Source organism: Thalia democratica, chromosome 1 (assembly GCF_965202585.1).
Source record: "Thalia democratica chromosome 1, ktThaDemo2.hap1.1, whole genome shotgun sequence".
Lineage (NCBI taxonomy): Eukaryota > Metazoa > Chordata > Thaliacea > Salpida > Salpidae > Thalia > Thalia democratica.
The window spans coordinates 50458771-50472292 of record NC_139165.1 but is presented as its reverse complement, the minus strand read 5'-3'; the positions used below and the strand labels follow the sequence as shown (position 1 = coordinate 50472292).

Sequence of the window (13522 nt, the reverse complement as noted above, 5' to 3'; positions counted from 1 at the left end):
CTCTTTCTACAAGAGCAAATACAAAAAGAACATCAAACAACTTAACAGTATACAAAAAGATAGATCTTTTTTTTGTTAATTTCTGAACCTTCTTAGACATTGACCATGAACATTATGCCTAAGTTCATATTTTCTTTCCTTGCTTAAGGCTTGAACTTTTACAAGCTTCCCAATGAATTCAGCACCATTAATAGTGAAAGAGATGGCTGAAAGATGCTTTTCTATTTAGCTTACACTAGCAAATTATACAAAACTAAAATTTTTAGGCTTGTAAATTTTATTCAAACATAACTATGCTGTCTTAAAATATTTCTTATTTCTGGATGTAATTGAAAAACTCAGAACTCTTAATCTCTTAAAATTCCTTTAGATTAGAGTAAATATAAAATAAATGTTATTCAAGTTTATCAAAAGTTATCTATAATGATTTTTTTAAAGTGTACACTTCTATTTAATTGATATTAAATTGGTAATTTTTTTTTGAAATTTTATCACTCATTGCTTTGTAGTTTGTGTGATAAGAACCATTGAACAGAGTATTAAAATACTATATAAGTTTACAGTATTGTGTTTAGCTAAAAGAAAAATCTTGCCCAAATTTTAAATATGAAAAAATTAAAGGTTTTATTTAATGAAGTATGGATACTAAACTTTCTTCTTACTTTGGTAAGCTACCAAGTAAGCTTCCTACTTGCATTAGAATTTTTGAGAAGAAAACACAACTAATTTTTGTTGGTGATGAAGATTCTAAAAATGTTCTCATCAATATCTATAAAGATAGTGTTCTTACAAGTGAGCTTATGGAAATTTTTTGTATACATTGTTCATGAAGTACTTCATATACACAATATTTTAAGTTTCTTATTTATTAGAATTTTTTTTAATGTTTGGAAATAGTTAAAATTATTTCATTTTATATTGTAAAAAAAAAACACAATGTTTTTCATACTAAACCAATTTATTAGTTTTGTTATTAAATAAGTGGAGAACTTTACAGTTGATTACTATATGAATATTGAAAACAAAATTTATGATTATTAGCAAATTTAACATTTATACTAAAGTATAGTTTAAACTAGGGGTCGGCAGGTCAAAAAAGGAACGTTTTTTATGAATTAATTTAAAACATCATTAAAGATAATTTTTTTGAACAAAAAAAATTAGGCGATAGATTATCCTTTAAAGGTAACACTAAAACTTAATTTTTGATTTTTTAGAATATTAGTATACTAAACTAGTTGAAAAAAAAAAGTTTAATATGGCCTGCGGGCCGCAGTTTGCCGACCTCTGGTTTAAACTAAGAAAATATTGTTAAGTTATATTTTTGCTGACAAAAAAAAACTTAACACAGAAGCTGAAAACATGCCTGTTTGCATTATACTTGACAAAGAGCGGAATAAATTAAGTGATGTGTTAATAAATTTAATTTTTGCCCACCACTATAAAATCGAACTGCACACACTTGACAAAGATTGGAAGTTAACAGCTACTGCAACTCCTGGTAGCACACAAATGGTGAGCTGTTATGTTAAAATCTACCTAAAACTTTTAATTTTTTGATACTCAAAATTAAAATATCCTTAAACACATTACAATAACTATCAATTACAAAAATATTTTTTCTTACACTAGGTCCTTGGATCAAACTTTATAAGCGCTTTTTTTTCTCATTCAATAAACTAATTAAGCTTGTTATAATTAAATTTTCAGATTTTTTATTTTAGAAGTTTTAATTGAAAGTATGTACACATTTTTACTTAATTTTTTTTTTTTTTAAGTAAATTGCTGAAGAAAATAATAGCTCTTTTTCAGTGTATTTAGTTTTTATCAAGATGATTTTACTTGTAATTCAATTTTTATCTAATTTTATAACAATATTTTACTTCTAAATTGTAAAAGTTAAGTATATAATTTAGCTCTTTCTTCTAAATCTCCTTTGATTTTTATGATGGATTTTATTAGGATTTTATGACTTTTGTATTTTCCTTTTTTTATTACTTTTTATCTATTGTATTATTAAATTCTAAGAGTAAGTTAATCAGTTAGCATAGTACTTGTTATGGTATGTAAAAGTTATATTTTTAAATTTTTCTGAATTATTACACTAACTTGTAGCATTAAAGTGATATATTTCTTGTTTATTATATAAGAATTTAATGGTATTTCTAAACGATTTGAAAACTAACTATATTTAGTTTCTAATGTAATAACAAATCAGTTTGTTGTTAGATTGATGAGATAATAGAATCAGCAATAGAAGATGTACAACATGGTGATTCAAGTGTCTGCGCTTTGAAAATATCAGTTTTACCAGGTTGTAATAATATGCTATATGAATACAATAACTAGTAAACTTATGATTTTAATTTTTGTAATTGGTAAAAAATAGTATAGTAAACTTTCCTTTGAAAAATATTTTCTGATTTATATAAGTATATTAAATAATTTATTCCTCACTACTAGGTTGTCGTCAACAAGTAGACATTGCTCTTATTCATTATTCAACTTCGACTATTTTTTATGGTACTTTTGAAGATTCTAAGTGCTTTAAAAATCTTGAATCATTGTTTGTAAGATACCCACCAAGAGAGTGTGCCTACACTATTATTAACGTTAGATATTTTCATCAGATTCCTAGTTTATTTATTTTTTTTTAATAATAATTTTTTAAAGCTTTTAGATATTTTTTTCTGTTAGTTCTATAGTTTTTTGAAAAATGTAGTAAAAATGATAACATAAAACAGAAAGGGCACAGTAAAATGTTAACTGAGAAGTTCTTTAAAATGTGCAAAAGACACCATGTATTCACTAATGAAGTTGCACAGAACACTTTCAACACTATTAAACTAGAAAGTATTCTACAACATTTACTAGTTGAAGATTCATTGTTAGTTTTTTTTTTAAATTAGTTGTTAGTTTCTTTTTTTATTCATGGGCCTAAATAGAAATTATATATTGTCTAAATGATATTTAACCATATTTAAACAATTTTTTGTGTATGTACTAAAATTTTTATACAAAGTATTAAGACACAAATCATTTAAACATTGTTTATACATTTTTAAATATTTAATCTTTTTCAATAACAATTGTTAGCAACTAAATAAAAATTAACTGTGATCAAGCAAACATTTGTAATAACATAATAAATACACTGTTGATAATCACTAAGCTATATTAAAACTAACAATCAATTAATAAAATTAACAATTTTATTTAAATATAAGTTGTATTTATTAAAAATATAAAATATTGTTAGATATGTATAAATATTTCTAGCAAGATTTATGAACAAACTGTTGTTTACATTATTTAGGCCTAAATGTTTTCATAAATAAATTTTATAAAAACTTTGCGTGATACAAATTATATGATGCATAAGGTAGTAAAACAATTGTCATTCTAATTTCCAGAATGTTTATAGTTTTTTAATAAAAGCTCACCAATTGCAGATGAATTGTTCGTGGTTTTAATCAAACCAGTAGCTATCCATTTTCTAAGTGCTTTAGAAACACTTTTGTCTCCTCTTATGATATTATTAAAAAACTTTCTGATGAAGACACTTTCACCATTTGAATTTATAAATACCATTAATTTGTTTTCTTTAACATCACAAATTCTTAATTTAACCGCTGAAAAATAATTAGTTGCCTGTTCTTAAAAAATTGTTTTGGAAATTTGCATCATTACCTAGCTAGATATTTCAGTCATCAAACTTTTTTTAAAATTATACTAAAATTGTCATATTATATTACCAATTATTTTACCTACAAACATTTAAACATACTACAAAATCATTAGTAGCGGTAACATCAATCATTCAACTAGTTAGCTTCTCACTAAATACTTTTACAGTTTTGACATTCATTTGTTATAAATATCTAATATTTACAGTTTTTATTATTATTATTAAAGTTTATTGTCAAACAAAGTTTATTGTTTTAAGTTAAACTTTTTGTTTTTTATGCTGTTTTGAGTTATAATTTTTCATGTATAGACTAACCATTTGTTTGATATTATTAACTAGATGTTTTGAGTTATGTATTTAATTTTTTCTCATAATCTTATTGTACTAATAATCTTTTTATTTAGGCATCCGTTTGTAGGTAAAGTTAGTAAATTTACACAACTAAATCATCATATCTCAATTTTTTCTTTTACATTTTTGTTTTAAATGTGTGATATTAAGTGTGATACAGTTTATTGCTAATCTCATGGTTAAAAAATGTTTGACTTTGCTCATGATAGCCAGGAGTATTGCTACTAAAAGATAAAGTTAAAAATAAGTGTATAAGGCCATAGAAGGTCAAAATTTTTTGTTAACATTGGTACTTTTATGAAAGCTTAAAATAATAAGTAATTTGATATTGATTATATATATTATAAGTTTTGATAAAGTCAATTTTGTTGAAAATTTCCTTTACAAACGTATGGACCACAACTTTTTATTGTCCATTTATTAAGTAATTTGATGTTTCACTATAAATCTGGCTAATTTTAGTTTGTGAGTTATAGACTTCAAATTTTTTTACACTCTTTAAATAACCGCTCTAAATTACTTTTAAAATGAAATGTAAGCTGCAATTTTTAGATACTAAAAGTAAAATTTTATTTAAGTAAAAAAAAGAATTAGCTTTTTTTTATAAAAATATTATTTTTTATTCAATATTGGGAAAATTTCAATAAATTATTTGAATTAAAATTTATAATGGATTAACTGAAGAAATTTTAGGTTATCAATAAAAATATAAAGTAGAAAATAGATATAAAACCAAATAGTTTTTATCTTTTTTGATTTTCACCTTCAATGAGAAAGTTATAAAACTCATTGACTTTTTTCCCTTATATAGTCTCAGAAGATACTTTTGTGTTTTTTAATTGTTAAAGTCGGTAGCTACTTAAAATAAAACTGTACAAAATAAGATCATCTTTTAGAAAACGAGGTTGAATCCTCTTGTTGCCTAAACTATAATATCACAAAGAAACAGACAATGTCAAAGAAGGCGTTGAGTTTTTATCATTTGGTTGCATCAATTTCTATGTATGTACCCACGAATGATAGCTTAATAACTAAGGTACATTTTGACACTATGTTAGATTTATAAAACGTTTTATTGTGACTATGTCAGCTCGATAAGTCTTAATAAGGGCAAAAGCAAACTGTCGTGGTGTCTTTGGTAATTTTACTTATAAATGTTATTTCAATAAATGATAACGCTTGTTTCATGAATTGAGTTTAACTGAAATAATTTTTATAAAATCTTTTAATAACCTCGTATAAATATTGAAACAGTTTTAAATTATGTTTTAAGTTTAAACAAAATTAAAAAAAGTTTACTTTTTCAGTGAGCGAACTAAAAAGTTACTAATGACATCACAATGGAAAGAGCCAATGTCGTGTTTAGTTGCTCTTGCAGAGGAACTGCGGTTGTTGCGCAAAGATGATCACAAAACGAAACATGTCATCAGAAAACTCAATGTGACATCACACATGCGATTGGACTCAAGCGCGCTTGAGAGTTTACATTTGATTGGGGAAGAGGAATCATCACTGAGCAACATAAACAACAACCGCTCTAGAGTGGATTCTCTGTATAAGTTGCTAAACAAGTGCAAGACTTACAGGGTATGTGTTTTAAATACTTAAAATTAAAAAATAGTATAATGCAAGTAACTATTTATTTTTGTTTGTTAAAATAACTTACTGGTCGTTTTTTATTTTTGAAAACTTTGATTAGTTTTAGACTAGTAAGTGTTTTTAATTTACGTTTAATGTTATAAATTTTAGATTTTTATTTTATGATACTAAAATGTAATGATCAATTAAGTGTTCCACCTTTGGGTACAATTACTAAAGCTTTTAAAAGCTAGTTTTTTGCTATTAATTTTTGATTACTCAAGGTTATTTATACAAATTTAAACAATGCAACCTCGATCTTATTAACTAAAATAACACTATTTTTTTTGTGTAGCATTTATAACAAATACTCTAATTAGTTTAATGTTGTGATTAGCTTTTAATAAAATTTTGATTTTTTTAAATTTGTTAAGGGATCCTGCTTGTTGAAAAGTTGGATTAAACAGCCCTTACTTGACGTTAATCATATAAACGAGAGACTTGATATTGTACAACTATTCATTACATGGACAACTGTGAAGGACGGACTAACTGCATCATTGAAGAATATCCCAGACCTTGAAAAGTTACTAGTTTTACATGATTGTTTTATTATTCATTCCACAAAGTTTAAACTACTTTTTATCTTAAAATTTTCTGTTAATTTCAGCATCAAATATGATTTATGTATTTATGATTTTTTAATGCAGTTGTTAAACTTACAACTTCAACACTTATAACCCAGAAATATTTAATTTTCCAAACAGGTTGGCTTTTAGGTTGCATCAAAAACGTGTAACTATGAAAGACCTCTACCAAGTTTCACAGGTATCTTTTTTTTTTACTTTTTAGTTTCTAACCTTTAATTGTTTTTTGTTGAAAACCACTGAAAGCTTTCTTTTTAACTTGTTCATTGTTTATTATTTTTAAAAGGCCGAGTCGAAGATCAAGGATATTTGTGTCTTGCTCGATGAAGAGAGAGTGAAACTGGAGGAGGCCCAGCAGAGTCTTGTGTTTGTCACACTGATACAACCGCTTGCTTCCTGCCTTCATCAGATTAGCCCTCTCGTTGAACTAATTTCTCAATTAATTAAATCTGATGCTGTAAGTTTTAAATTTGTGTTTGACATTTAACACTTGAACAATGCTGTACTCGCAGAAAGCTACTTATTCTAGAGACTGTATTGTGTTACTGATTTACGGGTATAAAGTTTTATTATTAACTGTATTAAAAAAGATTGTTTTGCGGTACAACTATTTATCTTAATTTATAACTACATTGTACATGAGAAAAATAGAAATTAAATAAATAAGAAATTAATAATTGATCTCAATAAATAAGAAATTGAACAAATAAATTAGCTTGTCGTGATGTCTAAATTTGAATATAATTGAACTGCATTATTTGTTCACAAATTTAAACACTCGGGTTACCGTTTTAATATAAATGTCTACAGTTTTTATAATATAAAGTTTGGTTTGTTAAATTATTCAAAGACATATTTATTTTAAAAATTTTTAATATTACTAAGTATTTAACAAATTTTTAGAATTGCAAAAACTTACTTCTGTTTTAGAGTAATTTAAATTAAAATAATTTGTTTGTGTTGAAGTTGTTTATTACTATGTTTTTAAACTTTAATTTTTTTAGTATAAATTTGATTTTTTAGTTCGCATAAAATTAATAAAATCAAAGTTAAATTTATCTCTTAAAAATAAACAAATTTTTACTAACTAAATTTTAAATCAGTTTTTCATCTTTGCAGTTAGACAATTACTCTTACGAAATGAATCCGAACATAGATGAAGAATTGACGAGTTTGGATGAAAGCATGAAGACTATGTGGGAAGAGATGGAAGAAATGAGAGAAGAAACTTTTGGTCTTTTCATAAAAAAAGACAAGAACATCACTATAAAGGTACATAATTTACTTACATTACAAAACTTTGTGTTTCAAAGTATGTCAAAGCTAGAGTGTAGAATATTAAAATATCTTTTCATGTTTTAAAATAGTCTAATAAGTGGTTTCAGCTAAATAACTTCCAAAAACAGATTGAAAAAGCGCCAATGTCAGGTTACGTGTACAAGATACAGTGCAAGTATGGCAAATTGGTAGACACTTTTAACGGCAAGTACACAATGCTTGAAACTGTTAAAAGTGGAGTAAGGTCTGTTGTTTAATACAACTATATATTTTTTTTACTTACTTAAGTATTTACAGTTTTTAATAATAGTGAGTATTATGCTCTTGAACTAATTGAATTTCTCAAGGAATTTTTTAAATAATTTTCTTAAGCAATTTATCAAAAATTAATTTAATTGATTGAAAAGTTTACATTAACTTTCACTAAAATTTTAAGTGGAATATTTCAAAATATACTAACAAAACAAAACTTACTTTGCTTAATTTTTACAATATAGTTTTGTACGTGGTTTTAGGAGATTTGTAAATAATTTAAAAACTAGGCTAACTTTATTTAATCTCTTATATTGCTTTATAATCTCTTAAGATGTATTTTATATAAATTTATGCACATGTTGTAAATACATTACATGTACTGTCAGCCTAAATCTTAAAGCATTTATTTGTGAACTCTGCTAAATACGCTTGTGAATTCAGTTTTGTATTTTATTACTTTAATAACAAAAACTAATTTTGCATCATAACACATACCTAACGCTGCTTATTAAAATAAAAGAATTATAAAGAAGTTACAAAAAAATTTAAGTCCAATCATACTTTCAGGTTTTCGTGCAAAAGGTTAATGAGATTGAGTGAAAGGTACATAGACACAAAAAAGCAGTATCGGTTGAAGGAAGAAGAGATACTAGTTTCAACCAGAGAAGTAGTCAAGAACTACTATGAGCCAGTGATGGAGCTAAGTGCTGCCCTTTCTCAATTAGATGTCTTATTTGCCTTTGCTAATGTTAGTCTAATTGTTTTATAAGTTTATATTTTACTCTCATATCTATAATTGATGTCAAAAAGATCATTTTGTTCAGTTTCTCATTAACCTATTTAATATTCAGGTCGTACTTCAGTCTGCAAGTACTTACGTGAAGCCTAAGGTTCACCCGATGACGTCACAGAGAATGGAGCGTATCAGACTGATTAAATGCAGGCACCCGATGGTGGAAGTTCAGGAAGGCGTCTCCTTTGTTGCCAACGACGCCTTGCTCGACAGAGAAAATCAAAATTTTCTAGTCATAACAGGTTTGCTGTTATAAAATTATTTTTTTCAATTAATAAAACCAAACAGTTATTTAGTTCTTAATCTTCAATTGACTGTATAGCACTTTTTTTTAATCAACAAGTCAAAAATAAAATCAATTATTTTTTTATTTAAGTTTTAAGTTAAAAAAAATAACACTGATTTTATCAGTGAAAGCGTTAAGGTTGTTTACTTTTGGGTTTTAACTTCTTTTATAAATTAGAATTCTTTTTTCAAAGGTCCAAATATGGGTGGCAAGTCAACATACATCAGGCAAGTTGGCATGTCTGTTGTCATGGCGCAAATTGGTTGCTACGTGCCGTGCGACGAGGCTGAAGTATGCGTGATTGATTCAGTACTAACCAGAATGGGGGCGGGTGACAGACAAGTTGGTTACAATGCTTTATTTATTGATGATTATTATTTTGTTGTACGCTTTACTAGATGCTAGTAAATGAAAGTAGTCTTATCGATAGGTTGCTGTTAACATGTCCTTTTAGAAATTGTTGTTAAAATATAAAGATTGGTTGTTTTACTAAGTTTTTTAGATTTCGGAATAACAATATCTGTTTGTAATTATAATTGAAATTTTTGAAGTGTAAAAATACGAATTTAATTTTAAACTTTAGCATAAAATTCTTAAAAAGTTTACATTTTTATTTTGAGATCAAATAACTTAACTGAGAAGCCTGAAAAACTAGAGAATTTTAAACAAAATTACTTTCAAAATTTGTACAAATGATAATTATTGAGTACGTCTATATAAGAAAATGTTTCAATTAAAAAACTGCAATTTGGTTTTTAAATTTTTTAACTTTTTATTAGACAGAAGGAGTTTCAACTTTTCTCGCAGAAATGCTTGACACATCCTACATAATCGACTCAGCTACAAAAAATTCTCTTGTGATAATTGATGAATTGGGTTTGACATTTTATTAAATGTTTCCAACTGTGAAAACTTGTAATTTTTATTTATATTTCAAAAAGTTGAAGTCTGATATTACTTATTTTATAAGATTGTAGGCCTTATAAATGCTTGCAAGTTATTTAACTAACATATTTGATATTATGGTATCTCTATAGCTTGAAATGCTACTTCTTTTATAAATAAATCAGCAAATATGACTATTTACCTATAACAATTAAAACTGAAATTTACTTTTTGCTATAAATTGAGTTATCTTGTAGTTATGTTTCATAAATTTTGTTATATTAAATATATTCATCCATCTTGCATAGTTTCATTAAACTTAATATATATGAAATAAGTTTATATTTCTCTTTATTAATTTTTAATGTTTTCATATTAATACCGTGATTTATAGTAATTCTTTTAACAAACATCTCTATAATCATAAAAATCTCTCCTTATTAATTTTAGATCTTTATTCCTAAAAACAATCTCACGATAGGTCGCGGGACGTCCACGTTCGACGGCTTCGGATTGGCTTACTCCATTTCCAAGCATCTGTCCACTAGGGTGGGCTGCAGCTGTCTGTTTGCCACACACTACCACGAGATGGCGCAGTTGAAGGTGCCTGCGGCAAAAAACTACCACATGAGGGCGATGGTCGACGGAGATGACGTCATAATGCTTCATCAACTCGCGCCGGGTAAAAATTTTAAGTTAAATTTTGTTCACTTAATTGAACTTGCCTAAAAACCACATTTTAATAAAATTTATCAAATGTTGAGGTTTTTTTATAAAAATTAACTACTTTTAAAAATTCTTGGATTTTGTATGGATATTTTTAGACTTACTTATATTACAGTGTTTAAAGTTTTTATGTAAATTTCTAAGTATTTTTATAATAATAAACAATGAACTTCACCGCACGATCAACAACAACAGCATCCGAGACAATCCTACGACTGGTTTCGTCCTAATTAGGACTCATCAGGCAGAAATTCTAATTAGGACGAAACCAGTTGTAGGATTGTCTCGGATGCTGTTGTTGTTGATCGTGCGGTGAAGTTCATTGTTTATCATCGATGGCATAAAACATCTGAACTTTGTTGATGATTGCCGAAATAAATACTGGCCAAGTATTTTTATGATAAATATTTTTTTTTATGTTTATTTAGATAAATGTTGAACGTAGATGTACTTGTTTAGGAAGTTGCGAGCAGAGTTACGGTATCAATGTTGCCAGATCGGTCGACTTTCCACCGCATGTCGTGGAAGCTGCGGTGAAAAACGCTGAAAAATTGGAAAATTTTGTAGATAAGAACAAGTACGAAAGCAGCGAAGTTGAGGTTAGTCTCCAAGTTTTCCAATATAAAAGTCTAATAAATTTTCAATTTTTTTTTAGGTTTTAAATTAGATAAACGATAATTTTCGACTACATATGAACATAACTTTTTCGTTACAGTATTAGTCAACATTTATTTTTGACACATCCATTGTATCTTTGCTTAAGTGTTAGGTAAACATTGCTAGGATTCAAGTCATATTTATTAAAATTTATTTTGATAAATAAATGTTTCAAATGTGTAAGACCTTTCCTTTGACCTGTAATTTATTATAAAAATTTATAACAAGAACGAACATTTATCTTATTAATTCTATAAGTTCAAAGTTAAACTATACTTATAAGATAAATATGACCTACAGTTTTTTACTGTATTAAAGTAAAGTTATTAAATTCAAATAGCTAAACAAATTCATAATTTGTGCCACAATAAAAAATTATGCTATGTTTATATTTTTGCTTATCCTTTATCGGTTAGAAACTTTTTTTATTATTGTTTATGTCTTTTTGAATACAAAAACAATTCTACAAAAAGCATCTAAATATGTAAAACAAAGAGTTACTAAAAACTTTCTAAACATTTTATCAATTTTTTGGTGTAGATCACTACATGTTGCAAAGCATCTTCTAAAAAAGTAACACGTAATTCTATCATTATACTTAATAAATTATTGTTGTTATTTTGTTTAAAGCTATTTAATCCAAAACCTCATTGGTGTGTAGAGTTATAAAGCTGTTTAAATGTTTGACTGTAAAATCTGTTTATTTGATACATTTAGTTTAAAGGTACTACATATTTGAAATTTAAACAAGGTTCAAGTAGTATACCTAATTTTTAGGTCTATCTGTAGAAGAGCTCGTAGAATATCTAATTAATTTAATATTTAATAAATATAAGCTAATTAGTTGTTAAACTCATTCAGATATCCAATTTGATAGACACCTTTTGCCATTTTTTTTATGTTAAAAAAAAAAAAAAGATTTTATATAAAGAATTTGAAATAGTTTCCTTATTTGAAATATAAACACAACTACAAAAAGTAATTGCTCTTGTGTTTGTTTGAAATTGGTAAAACTTTTTATTTCTTACCTGCTAAATATTGTTTAAATTTTTAACTTAATACATTCTTTAAATTACAAACAGGAGGGTTGTTCAATGATTAAACAGTTTGCAACGCAAATCAAAAGTACTGACTGGAATTCAATTGATTTGAGTGAGAGAAAGCAAAAAATGAAGATTTTGAAAGATGCCATAAAAAATACTGACAACAAATACTTTAAAGACCTCGTTTTTTCTCGTCCTAAAGTTTGATGGAAAAGAAAAAAGTAAATTAGCTCAAGCTGCTAAAAATGTTTCAAGTCATGTATTTTAGGACTATACTAGTTCCAACACTTTTCAAATAGTCAATACTCATTTATAAAAACTTGTTCTTTCTAAATAATTAGTCTGCATTATAAATTCGTTTTAGATAATTTCATTAAAAAAATTCGTTTCTGTTGTAGATAATACTTTTTTGCATTTTTAGATTTTAAGTTATAACTGTCATGAATATATGAAAATTTTAATTTAATCGTATTGTAAAACTTATCAATATTTATATAACGTAATATCAGGGTTTCCAAAAATTTGGAATTTAACAATTTAGGCAAAAAAATACTGGAATATGCAAAATTTAAAGAAAAACCTGGAATTTTAAACTATTTTAACATGTAAAGTAACGAAATTTTGATAATTTAGACAATGTTTTTTGTAATGTTAAAAATAAATCATTAAAAAATACAAACAAAGTAGATTTACAGTGTTTTTTAAATATTTTCATACTAATTAAGATAGTTTTTTTGTACTAATTATTTATTTCTAAAAAAATTGTTACTCAAAAACCTAGAAGAAGTTTAGAAAACCTTGAAAAAATTTACAAAAATCTTTGGCAACCGTGTAATATTTCAAAATGTTTTAAAACTAGTTCATATTAATAATTTACTACTTTTATTTAATATCAGATAATAACTGATAAAGTTTAATTTATACCTTGTCTTAGCTCAAGGGTTGGCAGCGTTTTATAAGTTGCAGGCCAATTTTCCTAAAATAAACTCACGGGCCGCACTGTATAAAAAAAAGTCTTCAGTGGGCCGCATTTATTTCAGAATATTGGTAGTAATCAACTAAAAAATACCATATTAAGCCATAAATGTAATAAAATAGGCAATATTGTAGCACAAGTTTTGAGTAACAATTATATTAACATCCTAAGTTTTACCAAAAAGACTTTTTTTAATTACCTTTTTTTTTAAGTATGTTTGAGCTGAAAAGTATCTCACGGTCCGCAGAGTTTGGCTTTGAGGGCAACGTTTGGACCTCGTGCCACAGTTTGCTGACCTTTCTTACAAATTAAATGATTTAAGTTGAATTTTTGTAAATTACAACGTCAAATATATGTAT

At 26.2% G+C, this 13522-nt stretch overlaps 1 protein-coding gene across 1 annotated transcript; it reads left to right on the top strand.

Moving 5' to 3' along the window:
• Positions 1 to 633: 633 nt before the first annotated feature.
• LOC145829752 (DNA mismatch repair protein Msh2-like) lies at positions 634 to 12526 on the top strand. The gene is made up of 18 exons (XM_082937980.1): positions 634 to 792; positions 1352 to 1515; positions 2230 to 2314; positions 2464 to 2612; positions 2745 to 2887; positions 5347 to 5626; positions 6052 to 6203; positions 6385 to 6445; positions 6551 to 6721; positions 7384 to 7536; positions 7671 to 7786; positions 8365 to 8545; positions 8649 to 8832; positions 9070 to 9218; positions 9656 to 9752; positions 10243 to 10443; positions 10947 to 11086; positions 12227 to 12526. Exons 1-18 carry the CDS (start codon positions 639 to 641, stop codon positions 12392 to 12394), a joined length of 2748 nt encoding a protein of 915 aa, XP_082794106.1. The 5' UTR covers positions 634 to 638; the 3' UTR covers positions 12395 to 12526.
• Positions 12527 to 13522: the final 996 nt, after the last annotated feature.